This window comes from Taudactylus pleione, unplaced genomic scaffold, assembly GCF_031769625.1.
Source record: "Taudactylus pleione unplaced genomic scaffold, aTauple2 ptg000446l, whole genome shotgun sequence".
Taxonomy (NCBI): domain Eukaryota; kingdom Metazoa; phylum Chordata; class Amphibia; order Anura; family Myobatrachidae; genus Taudactylus; species Taudactylus pleione.
Genome location: NW_028284848.1, coordinates 2,256,563 through 2,276,682, shown reverse-complemented (window position 1 = coordinate 2,276,682; position 20,120 = coordinate 2,256,563). Strand labels below are relative to the sequence as shown.

At 44.7% G+C, this 20,120-nt stretch overlaps 1 protein-coding gene and 1 pseudogene across 1 annotated transcript in view; one reads left to right on the top strand and one right to left on the bottom strand.

Annotated features, from left to right (window-relative positions):
* The window catches only part of CCDC7 (coiled-coil domain containing 7), a 227,250-nt gene that overhangs the window by 121,997 nt on the left and 85,133 nt on the right, over nt 1–20,120 (bottom strand). The window contains exons 8-9 of the mRNA XM_088447948.1: nt 10,617–10,783; nt 3,850–3,911 (exon numbers count right to left, since the gene is read on the bottom strand). Of these exons, the coding sequence (XP_088304074.1) occupies nt 3,850–3,911; nt 10,617–10,783 (229 nt within the window). The remainder of the gene's footprint in view (nt 1–3,849; nt 3,912–10,616; nt 10,784–20,120) is intronic.
* Nucleotides 16,741–16,859, top strand: LOC148505639 (5S ribosomal RNA; annotated as a pseudogene).

The following is a 20,120-nucleotide window of genomic DNA, read 5'->3' as shown; positions in this document are numbered from 1 at the left end:
GTTTTTCTGCTCTTATGCTATTATTAACCTCAAAAACCTTAATTTCCACTCATTTCCAGTCTATTCTGAACACCTCACACCTCACAATAGTGTTTTTATGTCCAAAAGGTTGCACCGAGGTAGCTGGATGACTATGCTAAGCGACACAAGTGGGCGGCACAAACACGTAACCCATCTAGGCGTGATACTGCAGTGGCAGACAGGATGGCAGTTTGAAAAACTAGGCCCCAAACTGTACATAATGCAAAGAAAAAAAAGAGGTGCAAGATGGAATTGTCCTTGGGCCCTCCCACCCACCCTTATGTTGTATAAACAGGACATGCACACTTTAACAAACCAATCATTTCAGCGCCAGGGTCTGCCACACAACTGTGGCTGAAATGATTGTTTCGTTTGGGCCCCCACAAAACAAGCTGGCAATTAATGTGTCCCTGCACAAACTGGCTCTACGGAGGCAAGATGTCATCCTCATCCTCCTCATCCACCGATTCCTCACCCTCTTCAGTGTGTACATCCTCATCCTCACAAAGTATTAACTCGTCCCCACTTGAATCCACCACCACAGGTCCCTCTGTACGTTCTGGAGGCTGGTCTCCCTGGAAGAGCTGATAATTCATTTTGATGAACATCATCTTCTCCACATTCTGTGGAAGCAACCTCCTACGCCTTTCGCTGACAAGGTTCCCGGCTGCACTAAACACTCTTTTGGAGTACACACTGGAGGGGGGGCAACTCAGGTAAAATAGAGCCAGTTTGTACAGGGGCCTCCAAATTGCCTCTTTTTCCTGCCAGTACAGGTATGGACTGTCTGACATGCCTACTTGGATGCTGTCACCGATGTAATCCTCCACCATTCTGTCAATGGTGACAGTATCATATGCAGTGACAGTAGACATGTCAGAAATTGTTGCCAGGTCCTTCAGTCCGGACCAGATGTCCAAACTTGGTCCTGCCTGCCCTGCATCACCGCCAGCGGGTTGCTTAGGATACCTAAGTTTTTTCCTGGCAGCCCCAGTTGCGGGAGAAAATGAAGAAGGAGCTGTTGACGTGTCACGTTCCACTTCAGCTGACAGTGTGTTCACCAGCAGGTCTTTGCACCTCTGCAGGCTTGTGTCGGCCGGAAAGAGAGACACCACATAGGCTTTAAACCTAGGATCGAGCACGGTGGCCAAAATGTAGTGGTCTGATTTCAACAGATTGACCACCCTGGAATCCTGGCAAAGCGAATGAAGGGCTTCATCCACAAGTCCCACATGCCGAGCGGAATCGCTCCGTCTTAGCTCCTCCTTCACTTTCTCCAGCTGCTTCTGCAAAAGCCTGATGAGGGGAATGACCTGACTCAAGCTGGCAGTGTCTGAACTGACTTCACGTGTGGCAAGTTCGAAGGGCTGGAGAACCTTGCACAACACGGAAATCATTCTCCACTGCGCTTGAGTCAGGTGCATACCCCCTCCTTTGCCTATGTCATAGGTGGATGTATAGGCTTGAATGGCCTTTTGCTGCTCCTCCATCCTCTGAAACATATAGAGGGTTGAGTTCCACCGCGTCAGAACCTCTTGCTTCAGGTGATGGCGGGGCAGGTTCAAGAGTGTTTGCTGGCGCTCCAGTCTTCGGCACGCAGTCGCTGAATGGCGAAAGTGGTCTGAAATTTTTTGGGCCACCCAAAGCGTCTCCTGCACGCCCCTGTCGCTTTTCAGAAAATTCAGCACCACCAAGTTTATTGTGTGAGCAAAACATGGGACGTGCTGGAATTTGCCCAGATGTAATGCCCGCACAATATTGGTGGCGTTGTCAGATATCACAAATCCCCAGGAGAGTCTAAGTGGGGTAAGCCACTGGGCGATGATTTCCCTCAGTTTCTCTAAGAGGTTGTCGGCGGTGTGCCTCTTACTGAAACCGGTGATACACAGCATAGCCTGCCTTGGAACGAGCTGGCGTTTCTGAGATGCTGCGACTGGTGACGCTGCTGCTGTTGCTGCGTAAGGTGATACATCTACCCAGTGGGCTGTCACAGTCATATAGTCGTTAGTCTGCCCTGTTCCACTTGTCCACATGTCCGTGGTTAAGTGGACATTGGGTACAACGGCATTTTTCAGGACACTGAGGACACTTTTTCTGACGTTTCTGTACAGTCTCGGTATCGCCTGCCTAGTGAAGTGGAATCTAGACTGGATTTGGAACCGGGGACACACTACCTCCAGCAATTGTCTAAATCCCACTGCACTAATGGCGGATACCGGACGCACGTCTAACACCAACATAGCAGTCAAGGCCTCAGTTATACGTTTTGCTTCAGGATGACTGCTGTCGTACTTCATCCTCCTCGCTAAGGACTGTTGGAGGGTCAATTGTTTAGTAAAAGTAGTGGTGTTCCTACTTCCTCTCTGGGATGATGAACGACTCCCAGCAGCAGCAACAGCGGCAGCAGGAGGCGTAGCAATGCAGGATCCTCCGGAGGAATCCCGCATAGGAGAGTCAGTCATGCCAGTGACATGGCCTGCAGGACTACTTCCGATCCTGACTAAGGAGGAAATTGACGAGGAGGGAGTTGACGGTGTGGTTTGCAGGCGCTTGGATACAACAGGACAACGGGATTTAGGTGTCCCTGGACTGCTTACGGTCTTAGCCAAAGTTTCTGAACTTGACAGTAACGCGCTGCAGGTGCCGTATAAGGGAGGATGTTCCTAGGTGGTTGACGTCCCTACCCCTACTTATTCCACCTTTACATAAGGTACATATGGCAAGACAGTTGTTGTCCGGATTTGGATAGAAATATTGCCAGACCAAAGAGGTGGAATGTTTGGTCTTCTGCCCAGGCATGACCGTGATGGGCTTTTTCATCCCACGGACAACTGTCTCCCCCGGAGCCTGATTTAAACAAACCACATCACCATCAGAATCCTCCTCGCCAACTTCCTCCTCAGCGCCAGCTACACCAGTATCCTCATCCTGTTGTACTTCAACAGTGACATCTTCAATTTGCATATCAGCAAGTGGACTGTGGGTGCTCCTTTCAGCACTTGCAGGGGGCGTGCAAATGGTGGAAAGAGCCACCTCTTCCCGTCCAGTGCTGGGAAGGTCAGGCATCGCAACCACCACCACACTTGGACTCTCCTTGGGGATTTGTGATATCTTCTTAGAAAGCACAGTTCTTCGCTGTGCTTTTGCCAGCTTAACTCTTTTGATTTTTTTAGTGGGAGGAGGGCTTCCATCGTCATGAGAAGCTGAACCACTAGTCATGAACATACTAGGGATCGACCTTAGCCGTTCCTTGCCACTCCGTGTCGTAAATGGCATATTGGCAAGTTTACATTTCTCTTCAGCTGATTTAAATGTTTTTTTCAAGGTCATTTTCCTGAACTTTGTCATTTGGGATTGTATGTGCCCTCTATTATGACATTGGGAATCGGCCTTGGCAGACGACGTTGATGGCATGTTATCGTCTATGTCATGACTAGTGGCAGCAGCTTCAGCACTAGGAGGAAGTGGTTCTTGATCTTTCTCTATTTTATTTTTATCGGAGAAAGTTTGGTCCTCCATTTATGTTATATCGATTATGACGTTTTGCCTCGATTTCAGATCCGAGTCAGGCGGGAAAAGTCGAGCCTGACTCGGGTCGCACTCGGATCGGGGGGGCTCGGGGGGGTTCGGATTTCAGAAATCCAAACCCGCTCACCCCTAGTTTGCACCACTGGAAAATAGCCCCAATGACCTATAACACAACTTCTACCTAATTGCACCCTCAATATAGCATCACTTTTAACTGCTATCCCTATTTAGCAGCAGGCATTATAGAAGGGGTTCAATGTATTATATCTAATGTCACAGACTTACATTATCTTATCTTACCATCTGCTTCCGCATTTACATCTGGTTTCATACTAAGCAATGACTCGTTTTTTTCTTCTCCGCTGGAAAAATAAATAAAATTTGTATCAGTCTGAAGTATCCAAGTTCATCTTCTGTTACATTATGGCCTACCTCCATCTAGTATAAATGTGCAGATCTATTTAGTTAAGCAGGGGTTTCGTTTTCTTTCGTAACGAAACTATTTTTAATATGGCAGTTGTAATACGGCTGCGTGACTCTAGACACCAAGCCCAGCACTCCACATGACATAAAACATCAGGTACAATTAAAATTGATTAAAAAAAATTTTCATTTCCCCCTGGTCCTGATGGATATAGGAACAAATTTTATAGGGGATACACTAACCCCAATTTTGGTTCTACTTTTTAACAAGGTCTCTGAATGGGGTGTCTTCCCCAAAGAAATGTTGTAAGCGAGGATAGTAGCGTTCCCTAAACTTGGGAAGAACCCTGCTCTGGTCACTAATTATCACCCAATAGCGTTATTAAATTCTGATGTTAAATCTATGCTAAACTATGCTAATAGATTAAGTCCAGGACAAGATTGGATTTGTTCTTGGTCGACAAGCCCTGGACATTACTAGGCGTGTTATAGTCCTTGTGGAGGCCCTCTCAACTACAGGTGAACCGCTATTGTTGCTTTCTCTTGACGTGGAGAAGGCTTTTGATAGGCTCCATTGGGGATACTTAACAGCTGTATTGAAACGCTGTGGAATTTGTAATAGAGCTTTAACCTCTATAATGGCCCTATATTCCAATCCGTCAGCTAGGATATTTGTTAATGGCCTTCTCTCCCCCGGTTCTCTTTATCTAATGGGACCCATCAAGGTTGCCCGTTATCTCCCCTAATTTCCATGCTTGCCATAGAACTTCTTGCTGAGACTATACGAGCCAAAGCAGCAATTCTGGGCCCAGTGTTTTCTGGCTTGAGTCATAAAATGTGTCTATTTGCAGACGACATACTGCTGACTATCACTGATCCCATATCTAGCTTGCTGCATTTGCATGCAATATTAGAGGAATGTCTTATGATATTAAATACCTCTAAGATGGTGGCCCTTCCGATTAACTTATCCCCAAGCCTACTGACCATGCTTAGAGCTATTTATTCCTATGTTTGGCAGGATAGAAGTCTTAAATGTTTGGGGATTCAGATCACACCAAGAGTTACCGATTTAATTTCTTGCAACTACCTACCTTATTGAGTTCCATTTCTTTGTTGATTAAGGACTGGACTGGATGCTGCAAGAGGTTTCGTGGATGAGGCGTATAGTTGCATTGAAAATGGTCCTTCTCCCTAAGCTGCCTTATTTATTAGGAGTATTCCCATTCTGGTCCAGAAACATTTACTAAATAAATTCAATGCAGCATTTATTAAATGTTTGGAAAACTAAGAAGCCTATATTGGCCAGAAGAACATTGTCGCTTCCTAAACTGGAAGGTGGGCTAGCATTCTCAGATTACAGTCTTACCAGCTAGCGTGTTTACTGAGCTTGGTTTGTTCGGGAAAATCCTAAAACGTGGGTCAGCTTAGAAAAAGACATTGGCTCCTCGTTTCCCATAACAGATCTACTGTAATTGCCCCAGTCTTCCAAACCGCAATTTTCTCTCAGCTTGGTGGCAGTTTTCGCCACTCGTAAAGCGTGGCATGAAGTGGTTTCCAAATTGGAGGATGTCACTTTACCTACGACTATCCTTTCCTTAGAAGGAGCGGTATCCCTCATTCCTAATTTACAATTTGACACTTGGAAAGCTAAGGGAGAAATCAACTTATATGATATAACGTTAGGCGAAAGTTTGCGCCCCTTTACTCAGATTCAGGAGTTATTTTCTATATCGGCCCAAAAATGTTATAAATATCTTCAAATGCACCACTGGTTATTTAGTTCTACACTTCCCCACTCAGTGTTTAGTTCTACACTTCCCCACTCAGTGTTTAGTTCTACACTTCCCCACTCAGTGTTTAGTTCTACACTTCCCCACTCAGTGTTTACTGTCCTTAGGTGGATCTGTCTTGTTCACTTAATGAAGAAGACTGGAATTCGGTATTTCGTACATGTTTTCGGTTATCTAAATGTGTTTCTCATGTTAATCAATTTTATAAACTTCTTCATATACTGTATTTAACTCTGGAGAAACTGCATGTGATATGGCCATCGGTTATGAATCAATGTTGGCGTCACTGCAGCCAAGTAGGTACTGTATAATGACCAAGTTGCTTATTGCTCAAAATCAGTGTTCTGCTGTTATTCCAAGCATAAATACTATTGAAAGCAAGATACAAGCCCATTACGAATTTGAGACCGCAGGTTGCCCGTATTTATCTTCGTCGTGTAACCCCCTGATTTGATGGTTTAGCTGGAATGAATATTGGGTTCATAGGAAATTGACAGCTGGCCAAAGAAGCAGTCCTTCACCATCTCGGTAAATTGGTAATATAAGTGAGTTTCTTATTTTTTATTTTTTTATTTATGTGTTTTCTATGTTCAACTAAAGAACCGTAGTTTACACTGTAACCTCTTATTGTAATATTTTCTTGTATGCTATTTTATAGGACTTAAAAAAATTTCAATGTTTTCAAATTCTGAACTTGGAGTATTGTTCTTATCCTTTAATGAATTTGTGATCTTCAAATGTTGTTGACTACCATTTGTAGTTCTATTGGTATGATTAGATCTATGGACATTTTCTAATAAATGTACCCTTCCCAAATTTCTTTTCTCCCCTCTTTTCCCCCTTTGTTTTACTCTTTTTAAAATTGTGAAATTCAATAAAAATGTTATATTGAAAACGCATCGAAATGACAAATTGTTCAAATCGTCTAGTTTGTACCCACTATGTCTCTGACGATGCGTGCTCCCGCGGGTCGTCAGCGAAGTCCCTCGTCGGACCTACATGCAGGTCCGACAGGGGATATCGTTAGTGATGGCCATGCTGCCGAATGCAGCATGGCCCCCGCTGTCTTTCCGTCGCTGCCCACATCAGCAAGTGTGTAGGCACTTGCCGATGCTGGATCCCCCGCCGGGTCCCGTCGCTGCAGATGTTGGGCTCGGGACACATCATCTAGTGTGCACCTAGCATTAGTCTTCAGTGAGTTATTAAAATCCTCTAAATAGTACTGCATAAAGTCAGCTCAGATGGCATAAATCAATGGAAACCAGTGAAACAGTGAAATGAGGCAGGAATAGCATTGGATAGTGCTGAGCACAAATCTTCATTCATTTTAAAATCTGGAAGTGTGCTTTTATAACAATCACAGCTATTATTATATTGGGGTAATCATTGTAGCATAGAAACCAGCAGCATGGAGCCTCCTTGTTACAGCGATTACAAGCTCCCAGTCTTGTCATTGCAAGGCTAAATGCCTCCATTAGTCTAGGAAGGTCCCAAAAAAAAGAAGCCTGATATAAACCCAGCACTGGGACCAGAGCTGTAACTAGACATTTTGGTGCCCTGTGCCAGAGAGGGCATGGCGTCCCCCCCCCCCCATTTTTTAAATAGGGACATAAGATAGTGGACCTGAAAAAGGACCATGGCTTCATGGGGAAGGGCCAGGGAATAGATAGGGGAGGCCAGGGGATGCTGGGGATAAAAGAGGAAGCTACAAATTAGAATGATAATAAACAGGAAAATTGACAGGCCCAAACAGCGCACCCTGCCCTGAAGTGCCCTGTGCCACTACGGGTCTTGCGCATGCCGGAGGCAGTGCATGCGCAGTCGGGGACCATCGATCTGCTTGCGAGTGCTGGGCGCTCGCGAGTGGGTCTGAATCAGGCTCTAAGTGTGGATGGATTGAGCAGATGGTGGGCACCCCAAAAGTAGTGTAAGATAGGATTCCACAGGCCCAGTGTTAGAGTAGAGAGGACAGGGTTCCCCAGTGGTGTGGAAGTGAAACAAGTGACACAGGGTTAAGACTGCATACCTCCCAACATTTGTTCCAGAGGACTTGGGACATCCGCGCCGATGCCCGAAAAGGGGTGTGGTATGATAGTAAAGGGGGCATGGCATGATGATGCCCTCGTTTACATCACTAAGGGTCGTGCCCAGCATCTCCAAGATGCTGGGTTGCCCCCGGACTTCTCCCAGTACTTTGGTTGCAGCAATCCGTCGCAGATGTATGGGGCCCATTTCCTTCACAGATAGTCATAACTCCCAACACTGGGAAGGAAAAGTCGAGACTTTTGCACACACGGTCAAAAAAATGGGTGTGGACTCATGATGTGCAAGGCTACCCCCATTGCAGACACATTTTGGGGGCGTAACTGTGTGTTACGTGCCTGATCTCATTACGCTGGGGGCTTTTCCAGCTCTCTGAAAGCTGCGACCATGATCCATTCACTGCTGCTCTGCTATGTAGAGCAGCAGTGACAGAGTGCCTCCTCCCCCCATCCGCCGGTGACACAGCGGGGCAGTGCCCAAAAAGCCAATCCCTGTGAGAAAATCCTTGGTTAACTCAATCAGATAGGAGTGATTTGCAGTAGCCATCAACCAGTATCACCACAACATACCAACAGCTTTTTTAATATGCAATTTAGTGGCCATTTAGATCAGTTTTTGGCTTCATTTCCTTGTTTCTGGATGTGACTGGAATCTTCTGGAACTTCCTAGAAACTTCTAGTGCTGTAAATATCAATCTCCGCCGACTTTCTGCAGCTTGCAGCTTGTTTTGCACCTACTCCAAGATGCATTCCAGGAGGTATAGTTTGCTGAGATAGCCGGCACAGGTTTTCTGAGCATGGGCAAAATGCTGAAATGGCTTTTGGGAAGTGTAATTTTGTTTTTACAGACTGCAAGCAAAGTTTACCACAGTAATACACCTTTGGTTCCAGGGTGTTACAATGGATTACTCTTTCCATAAAATGTGCATTTCTGGGCAGCAAGTGGGAGACTACCATGCAAGTGGATGTCTCATGGAAGTGTCACGGGAGTGTAGGCTGACGTCTGTGCTAGTTCATGGACACAGAGCGGACACCTGTTTTAGACGGATCTTTTGCACTGGGGTATGGGGTGGGTGTAAGTCCCAATACTAAAGATGATGGCTGCAGCTGCAGACGGAAACACGGTGGGTGGCCTGGCCTCCGTATAATGTCAGACAGATACCCGCATAGAAGGGTAGAAACCCGCGTAGATGAGCGGACGCTTGCATTAGCATAAGGTAGCACGCAGACTGTCGCAGCCACACAGAAAAGCAGCCATAAATGCATCTGACTCAGAATCAGGCCTATGCTGTTTTTATAGACAAGCATGGATTTGTGCTTCAGGATGGTGGTGACTGCAGGAAGAGGGGGAGGATCCAAGGGGGGAATTCAATTAGGTGCAGGTTTGGTGCCACAAGGCGAATTCACAATAAATTTGCACTGCAAATTACATTTGCAATTCAATTCTTTTTCAGATTAAATTTGCCTGTTTTTGTTTGCACCCCCCTGAGCAGGTGAAAAGGTGATAATCTTTATTTTAAGATAAAAATGTCAGGACTTGCTTCAGAACCCCTTAGAATTGGGATTTGTACGTTTTCAATTAGCTTAATTAGGCCAATAATTACATGTCATTTTTGGGGTGACACAATTATATGACCTCAAATTACCCCAAAATAAGATTTTGAACTAAATAATAATGCACCCTAAATTTAATGAAATTGTTTTTTATAGTTTTTTTTTTTTTTTTAGTCACCTCAGATTACCCCAAAAGCATATATTTTTTTTAACTTTTTTTGCATTTTCCACTTAATTTCTTTTTAATGAAACTAAATTCTACAGCTTTTTATATCATTTTAATTAAGCTATTTGACACCTTACAGTACTTTCCTTATGCCCACAGTCTTCTATATGATTCTGCTAACGAAGTTGTCACTTTTTTGGGATCCAGGAAGGTATTCCAACTTAATGCCATTTTCCCTGTTCAGTCTTTGGACAAAATTTGCTCTCGCTGTGAGTAGTGCGAATTGGCATTTCTAATTGAATTGTGCGTATCTCGGGTGCGCGTATGAAGGCAAAGTGTGGCCTTTTACAAACTTACACCTAATTGAATTCCCTCCCAAGTGTGTCAAGGTGGTGCTAGCTAAATACAGGCCCGACGCAATCATGCACCTTCTGCATAAAACAAGAATTTGTTCTACAGGATGAAAGATTGAAATGAAATTGAAGTGGTAGAGAAAGCACATTTATATTCCCTGGTTAGCAACTGGCTACACAGTCTTTTCTCCCAGTAATAAAACTTGACTTTTACATATCAATGGAGGTGGTAGAGAAGAGTGCACAGCCTATACCTTCTGTACCTTCCAGGTACACTTTACACCGGAAAGCGTATTTATAGGTGCATTTTGACAAATGTAAAATAAATACAGGTTAAATAGTACAATAGTGACAGTTGCATTAAAAACTCTCATGCAACCTCTCATGATTAATTTAAGACGTGAGGAGAGAGTTGAAAGTATTGGAAATGGTCATCCTGCAGTGATAGCGAGCAGGTCTTCTAAGGGCCGTTTTCACTCTTTAAACCTTGCGCATTTCCGTTTGGTCCAGGAATTCCACCACAGTAAGGGCAAATTGGTTTTACCAGTGCAGTACCCAAAAATGTAGGTGTGCCTATGTAAGTAATGCACCATTTTTCCAGTATATAATTGATCCCATGTTTGCATCATGCTATTAAATAAGCATCCATATAGTACAACTATTGATAGTTACCCCTTTATCTTTTCACCACAGTAATTTAAAAACATTTTGAGCACAATCTATTTCTTCTACCTACGTTTTGACTGGCAGAGGCCCCTGGAGATGAGTTTTAGAGAGATCTTGATATTTCTTTTTTATTTGCTCCAGTTTGCAGGATATTTCCATGATTTCCGAAATACGTTCTGTTATTGTGTCTGGAGATTCGAGCTCGTCTCTGTCTGTTGATATATCTTCCTCACCTAGCTGAGGTATGACCACACTATTCAATGAAAACATCCTTAAGATTTGTTAGCATTCATCCACAATATCTGTAGTCACCACACTTACATGTATACCCTCCTAGATCCACCCACATCAACATTCAAGTGGGTGGTCCAGGTACTTGATGATAATAATAATAATAATAATGATAATAATAATACTGTAATAATAATGTTATTTACAGTCAGGTCCATAAATATTGGGACATTGACAGAATTTTCATATTTTGGCCTCTATTCACCACCACAATGGCTTTGAAATGAAACAAGCAAGATGTGCTTTAACTGCAGACTTTCAGATTTAATTTGAGGGTAATTACATCCAAATCAGGTGAACGGTGTAGGAATTACAACGGTTTCTATATGTGCCTCCCACTTTTTAAGGGGCCAAAAGTAATGGGACGATCAACTCAAAAGCTATTTTATGGACAGGTGTGGGCTATTCCCTCGTTATTTCATTATCAATTAAGCATTTAAAAGGTCTGGGGAGGTGATTCTAGGTGTGACATTTCCATTTGGAATCAGTTGCTGTCGACTCTCAATATGAGATCCAAAGAGCTGTCACTATCAGTGAAGCAAGCCATCATTAGGCAGAAAAATCAAAACAAACCCATAAGAGAGATAGCAAAAACATTAGGTGTGGCCAAATCAACTGTTTGGAACATTCTTAAAAAGAAAGAACGCATCGGAGAGCTCAGCAACACCAAAAGACCCGGAAGACCACGGACAACAACTGTGGTGGATGACAGAAGAATTATTTTCCTGGTGAAGTAAAACCCCTTCACAACAGTTGGCCAAATCAAGAACACTCTCCAGGAGGTAGGTGTATATGTGTCAAAGTCAACAATCAAGAGAAGACTTCACAAGAGTGAATATAGAGGGCTCACCACAAGATGTAAACCATTGGTGAGCCACAAAAACAGGAAGACCAGATTAGAGTTTGCCAAACAACATCTAAAAAAGCCATTACAGTTCTGGAACAACATCCTATGGACAGATGAGACAAAGATCAACTTGTACCAGAGTGATGGGAAGAGAAGAGTATGGAGAAGGAAAGGAACTGCTCATGATCCAAAACATAGCACCTCATCAGTGAAGCATGTTGGTGGTAGTGTCATGGCGTGGGCATGTATGGCTGCCAATGGAACTGGTTCCCTTGTATTTATTGATGATGTAACTGCTGACAAAAGCAGCAGAATGAATTCTGAAGTGTTTCGGGCAATATTATATGCTCATATTCAGTCAAATGCTTCAGAACTCATTTGAAGGCGCTTCACAGTGCAGATGGACAATGACCAGAAGCATACTGCAAAAGCAACCAAAGAGTTTTTTAAGGCTAAAAAGTGGAATGTTATGCAATGGCCAAGTCAGTCCCCTGACCTGAATCTGACTGAGCATGCATTTCACTTGATGAAGACAAAACTGAAGGGAAAATGCCCCAAGAACAAGCAGGAACTGAATACATTTGCAGTAGAGACCTGGCAGAGCATCACCAGGGATGAAACCCAGCGTCTGGTGATGTCTATGCATTCCAGACTTCAGGCTGTGATTGCCTGCAAAGGATTTGCAACAAAGTATTAAAAAGTGAAAGTTAGATTTAGGATTGTTTAGTTTGTCCCATTACTTTTGGCCCCTTAAAAAGTGGGAGGTACATATAGAAACTGTTGTAATTCCTACACCGTTCACCTGATTTGGATGTAATTACCCTCAATTTAAATCTGAAAGTCTGCAGTTAAAGCACATCTTGTTTGTTTCATTTCAAAGCCATTGTGGTGGTGAATAGAGGCCAAAATATGAAAATTCTGCCAATGTCCCAATATTTATGGACCTGACTGTATATAGTACTTTTCTCTCAATGGGACTCAAAGTGCTTTACATTTGCATTTAAAAAACACAACATACAAAATAACAGGAAAGAGAACTAAGCATTTTTAGGAACTAAAGGGACATTAGTGAAATGCGTGAGAAAACAGGTGTCTTTAGTCTATTTTTGAAGGATTCTAGAGTGGAGTCCTCTCGCACTGTGGGGGATATCCATGCAATATCAATAGGCACTACTGGGCGGATGTGTCGGAGTTGTCCTGGCGCCCATGGTCACTTGTACATTTTGCGCCTTCCATAGGCAGGTGCAATGTCTGATGGTGTGGTCAACGGTGTGCCGATAATGTGTCTTTGTAAGCACATTGGCGGATTCACTCCGCAGCAGGTGGACATCTCAATAGGACACCATTGGCCACAGAATTCAAATAAAGATATAGCAACGGCTGCGACAAAAGTTTGCAATCGCTACTGCAACTGCATCTACCTCTGAATCGCCCCCTGTGCAAGGAAGCACGTTCCATAGAGTTGGAGCTGCAAAGCGCCTATATCCCCAGTGAAATGGGAGGTCCAGCTGCTTGATGACATAATGCACAGTGAATTGCCTCATTGAGCCCCAATTCTCACTGTGTGATTCTGCAATTTGTATCACCAAGCTTCCCTAAAGTCTCACCTAAAGTTACTCTCCGGGGTTCTTGTGTATTGGCGGCATAGAATAACAGCAAGTATGATATAAAATAGCCCAATCTGCAGCAAATAATTATTATCTTTTATTAATATTGCGCTAAAAGGTGTCTGTAGCGCAGTACTAATATTAAATAACACATCACTAATACTTCAATACGTATGCTAGCATAGGAAACAATTAAACACAACCATACAAAAAGCAGGATGGAGTATGGATAGAGTGAAAGGTACTGTAGGGTACAGTGATTCACATCAATGACAAGTAAAAGCACTTAGTGATAAATTGCAAGGAGCGGAGAGTAGGAAGTAATCCAGGCCCTTGGATGGTACACAGTATATACAGCCTTATAGCAAGTACGAGGGAGGTTCAATAAGTAAGGTAACAAGACCTCTCATTCTAATTTCCAGTCAGGCTAGAGCAGGTAAACCACTGCTTCCCCTCATGTCTATTAGACTGCGCTTTATATCAGTCATACTGTCCCAACATCAATTGTAAGATAGAGAGACTGGCGGAAACGTGGTCAAACATTAAGGTACATAGTGTTACAGTGATACCATTGGGAGGTACTGTCCGACCCTCCCTTCAGCCCTCACCTGGCAACGAGTGATTTCCATCTCTTTGGACCATTGAAGAAGCAGCTGGATGGAAGGCGATTACGCAGAGGTGCCGGGTAGCCGGCACTGGGACAGAGTATCTGTTCCCAGCACCGGTCAAGCGTCGGGCGTGACGGAGCGTACTTGGCTCCGGTGTGGGCTTGCTGTAACCCGGCAGCCTGGTTACAGCGGCGGGTGTTTGGCTCCAATAGGAGGCTAATGTGATGAGCCAATCGCGGCTCACTGAGTCATAGCTCCGCCCACTCGCGGCGTCTTGTATTAGACGCTGCTGAGCTGGAAGGCTCAGTTCGGCGCCGGAGTGGGAGGAGTGAAGGCCTCCCGAAGAAAATAAGAAGGCGCGGCAAGAGTTCCGGCGGCCGCGGAAGAGGCCAGAAGACGCTGCTGTCAAGAAAGAAGACAGGCGGCGCCGGCTGAAAGAAGAAAAGAAGAGGCGGTGACGCTGGCCAGGACAGGCCAGCGGCATAAGAATGTGGCTGAGGACTGGAGAGGACTGCATGGGTGGAAAGAAAAAGAGCTAACGAAGCTCCCCCCCGCAGCCTCTTCCAACAGAGCAGGCCTACCATATACCCCCTCCCTAGACCACCAGGGTTGTCGGGTACTAGGCCCGTGGGGCACATCCAGGCATTAGGCCTGTGGCCATATAGGTGGGCACAAGGCCTGGGGGCAGTAGCGGGCATTAGGTCCTATAGGGAATAATTGCCCCATTTAGGTGTAAGTGACCTGGGTACTAGACCCAGGTCACTAAGGTACAAAATAGGCGGGCAGCCTGCCCGAGCCACCCAGATTATAAAGTGGCCTGGGTATTAGGCCCAGGCCACTAGTTAAGCCCACAGTTAGGCAGGCTCGTAGGCCTGAGCCCTAAGTATAGTGGATCTGGGCACTAGGCTCAGATCACTGAGGTGAGCCCCACAGTAGGCAGGTCCGTAGGCCTGAGACATTGTAATATAAAGGGGACTTCGGGCATTAGGCCCAAGTCCCTCTGTGCCTGTAGTAGGCAGGCATAAGGCCTGTGTAACCTGGTAAGACCCTGGGCATTAGGCCCAGGGCCCTGAGCCCATTAAGAGTGTACCACTGGTATAGAAAGGCAGCCCCTGTGTAATTGATTAGAGCTGTGAGCAGTTGTGCGACTCTCACCCTCACTGGAACCCCCGTAGAGAGCTGTCAGGCTCCCACCAATAAGGTAGTGTTTCCCCCATCACTAAGAAGAGGAGCTGGCCAGCTCTGGATAGGCAGGTAGCAAGCATTTAGAGGGACAGCACCGTTATTTGCTCTTGCGTGAGTTCCATGCAGGGCAAAAGTTTAGTTATTGTTATACATGTCGCACTACACACACTGTAGGTTGAGGGCGATGTTGGCTTAGTATGAGTAGTCGCGTGACACAGGTTTAGGCCCTGCACGGCTGTGGTGTGTGGCTAACTGACTTACACATGGGACCTGCTAGGTCCAATAGGAAGGTTACTCACAATGGAGGGCGGGTTCAGTATCTGAGCCACCAAGGGTGGTGACATAACTCAGGACCTCCCTGCTTACAGCAAAGTATGCGCAAACATAGATATAAAATCCAGGACCCTCCACCGTGAGGTAATGGTGAGGTGAATAAGCCTGCACCCAGGCGAAACGCGCGTCCTCTCTTACTCTATCTGCCGCACAACACTAGGAGGTCCAGCTGATGTACGAACTGGACCCCGGACTGGTATTGTATCTCTGCTGACATATTATGTTTCAGCACTTTTGTCACTAAACTTTCCATCTCAATATGCTGACCACATACTATATATCCTATTCTGAGTTCATTGGGGGATCCCACATGAGGACTCAGAACGGCTGGTAGTGCATTTTTCACTGATAGATTTGCTGTCTGTTTCAGCATTCACGGCTGCTTACTTTTTTCTCAGCTCATGCTGATTGTGTACTGTGTGATTAACCCTGAAGTTTATATAGTGAATTTTATACAATCGATATCTGATTAATGGGCTCATTTTATGCATGTCTGTGTAATTATTCAGTGATTAACCTTTATGCTTTAGGGCTCACTTGGCTCTATGTGGGACTTTGCACACAGCTGGATCTTGATACAAGCTATTGAGAACTTATTAATAAGGTAGAGCTAATAAATCATCTATCATTACATGTATATTTTAGAGATTGACTTTCATACATTATTTGATGGGAGCTACTTAAATAAATCTAATAATACAGATTAATCCGCCTTATCTAAAGATGCTTCCTATTAGGTGTACTTATTAAAATTATAAATGCTCTACATTGTTTCTAATTTTTACCATGCAAAATGCTATGTGCTCATGAATTTGCGGCTACATTACAACATATATAGTCTGTTTTAAATTACAGGATTTGAATGTCAGTCATATTACTGTATGTTCATAAGTGACATTAGTTGTATTAGTTTACAATACCAACTAATATCAATGATAAATTTGGTTGATATACTATCTCCAAACCAGCATTGTAAATTATGATGATTTTGTTCCCTTGGATCATAAGGATCACTGGGGAATATACGATGGTGTTACTACCACATGATAGTTTGTGATATTATAACTCATTTCACTGTATGACTATTTAAGATTTATACGAATATTATCTTTAACTAAATTATTTCATTACTTCATGATATGCATACAGTATAATCATTCTAAGTAAATGTATATTCTATGATTAAAGTATGCTCATGCATAACTTTTTTCAATAATTGTTTTATTACTAATTGGACTCTCCACTGAGTGATAGTCCTACATTTTCATGCAAATCTGTGGAAACCATGTGTCAAGGAACATCTATCTTTGCCAAATGAATTAAACCTACAGCCATACTTTTCTGAACCTGCCCAATCTCGTTCGATCTTGGAAGCGATACAGTAACAGGCCTGGCCAGAACTTGGATGGGAGACCACCTAGGAATACCAGGTGCCGTAGGTTAATCCACATTGGAGACTTGGGACAGATACTGCATGAATTAAATGCTTATACTCATACACCATCTATATATGGACTGGAGAAAGTATGATACTTATTTATGTGTTGTGGAATGCAGATTTGATTTGTTTTATTATTTTCGCTATTTAGCTCGGTTCATATTTATTCATATCCGAGTTTTGTATTTGTCTTTGTATGGTCAAAGTATTATTTTGACCATATTTGTGTTTATATAAGAATACCTCATAATTTTATGCAAGTATAATAAAAGTCATGTTTTAAATGTTTATGTGATATGAAACTTTATTCAAGTGTGCCCCAGCAAAGAGCCTTACTTACGTATTTCCTTGCGTTAATACGTAAGTATCTTCTAACAGGGACCTGTAGGCGAGTGACCGGACGAAGAGCAAGAGTGGACACGGTGAGAAAATATCTGTGTGTACTGTCTCTCCCTGTTTGTTTGTCTCTACCTATCCTGCTTCCTTCTGGGCGGACAGTGACCCTTGCATCCCGGTGCAAGAGCGAGTCTTCACCTGGTGCACGAGTACCTATAGGTGAAAACTCGGGATCTGAGGCCAAAAGTGCCAGTGATGATCTTCACTTAAAACCTGGTTCTAGTCATCGGTTCTGTAGGGCACGTCGGGCGTCGCGTGGAAGGACGGTACTCTCATAATCTCCTTTCTCCTAGGTCATCGTGTCAGTGTTCTGTTTGGGAATTCCAGGACCGTCTGTTCAACATACGGCCAGAAGGTGAGAGGGTGCGACGCAAGGTAAGAAACAGAAGTACACCTGCACGGTAGCAGGCACTGCACCACACCCCTCTTACAACTGCACTGGCTTCACTGTGACTGGAGGTGGCTTCCTATTGGAAGCTCCATCTGCCAGTCACGCTGAAGACAGACAGCCAGGGGAGGTGCCTCCTCCCCTACGGACTGCCAGTCCAGGATGCGATCAGTAGAGAGTGGCTTCCAGTGGAAGCTGCTGCTCTGCCTTTCGGGCAGCCCTACAGGACTTCTCGGGGCTGCAAACAATGCATGGGTTAGGCGTGCGCATGCGCTGCGCCACCGCCGCTCATACGCATGCGTAGGTCCCGATGCCTGTCAGATTCATTGAGCAGGTCCCGGGACCCAGGCCAGGTAAGAGGGTAGGAGCCGCTGCCGCGAATATGTATAAATGAATACATTTGCACACTGATAGGTCTTGTTACCTTATTTATTGAACCATCCTGGTATATAATACACCTCATCAACCATTAATATAATAAAGATCTATGCCCACTGTACTGCAGAGCAGGTCACTTGTCCCCAATATACAATGTAGTTGATATGCCACCAGTATACAGCACATTTCCCTAAAAAAATCAGTGTAAAGTGGAGCTGCCATATCCACAGTACAGAGTTCTCTCCTATTCCCCAGCATAAATAACAGCTCCCATGCCCCCAGCATACAGTACAGCTTAAGCTGGGTACACACTAGACGATGTGTGTACCCAGTGGTGGCAGATGTGATGGCAGAATATATCAGGAGGTCCGTACACACTGCACGATCCGGTGTCCAACTGCCCGATACATCGTTCACCTGCACCATTCACCTTCCTGGTGTTGACAGTTTGGTTGCTCCATCTGCCGTGCATGCATGGAACAACCCTAGACGATCCGGACGATTTGTAGGCCCAATTCACAATATCGTCCGAGCAATCTTCGACTGTGTACTAGGGGTGAGCGGGTTCGGATTTCTGAAATCCGAACCCCCCCCGAGCCCCCCCGATCCGAGTCCGATCCGAGTCAGGCTCGACTTTTCCCGCTTGACTCGGATCTGAAATCGAGGCAAAACGTCATCATCCCGCCTTCCGAGTCTCGCGGGTTTTGGATCCTATATAAGGTAATTATTTTCTGTGTTTGTGAATTGTGTGAGCAATAGCCGCACGTGCATCAACAAAGTAGTACCAAGCGTGCGTCTGTGTCATAAGTAAAGGGCCGGCTGGCTTGACCGTTAAAGGGTGCTGTAACCCCCAAAGTACACTCCAGTCCAAACAAAAAAAAAAATTATTTTCTGTGTTTGTGAATTGTGTGCGCAGTAGCCGCACGTGCATCAACAAAGTAGTGCCAAGCGTGCGCCTGTGTCATAAGTAAAGGGCCGGCTGGCTTGACCGTTAAAGGGTGCTGTAACCCCCAAAGTACACTCCAGTCCAAACCAAAAAAAAAATTATTTTCTGTGTTTGTGAATTGTGTGCGCAGTAGCCGCACGTGCATCAACAAAGTAGTGCCAAGCGTGCGCCTGTGTCATAAGTAAAGGGCCGGCTGGCTTGACCGTTAAAGGGTGCTGTAACCCCCAAAGTACACTCCAGTCCAAACAAAAAAAAAAATTATTTTCTGTGTTTGTGAATTGTGTGCGCAGTAGCCGCACGTGCATCAACAAAGTAGTGCCAAGCGTGCGCCTGTGTCATAAGTAAAGGGCCGGCTGGCTTGACCGTTAAAGGGTGCTGTAACCCCCAAAGTACACTCCAGTCCAAACCAAAAAAAAAATTATTTTCTGTGTTTGTGAATTGTGTGCGCAGTAGCCGCACGTGCATCAACAAAGTAGTGCCAAGCGTGCGCCTGTGTCATAAGTAAAGGGCCGGCTGGCTTGACCGTTAAAGGGTGCTGTAACCCCCAAAGTACACTCCAGTCCAAACCAAAAAAAAAATTATTTTCTGTGTTTGTGAATTGTGTGCGCAGTAGCCGCACGTGCATCAACAAAGTAGTGCCAAGCGTGCGCCTGTGTCATAAGTAAAGGGCCGGCTGGCTTGACCGTTAAAGGGTGCTGTAACCCCCAAAGTACACTCCAGTCCAAACCAAAAAAATATATATTTTCTGTGTTTGTGAATTGTGTGCGCAGTAGCCGCACGTGCATCAACAAAGTAGTGCCAAGCGTGCGCCTGTGTCATAAGTAAAGGGCCGGCTGGCTTGACCGTTAAAGGGTGCTGTAACCCCCAAAGTACACTCCAGTTCAAACCAAAAAAAAATATATTTTCTGTGTTTGTGAATTGTGTGCGCAGTAGCCGCACGTGCATCAACAAAGTAGTGCCAAGCGTGCGCCTGTGTCATAAGTAAAGGGCCGGCTGGCTTGACCGTTAAAGGGTGCTGTAACCCCCAAAGTACACTCCAGTTCAAACCAAAAAAAAATATATTTTCTGTGTTTGTGAATTGTGTGCGCAGTAGCCGCACGTGCATCAACAAAGTAGTGCCAAGCGTGCGCCTGTGTCATAAGTAAAGGGCCGGCTGG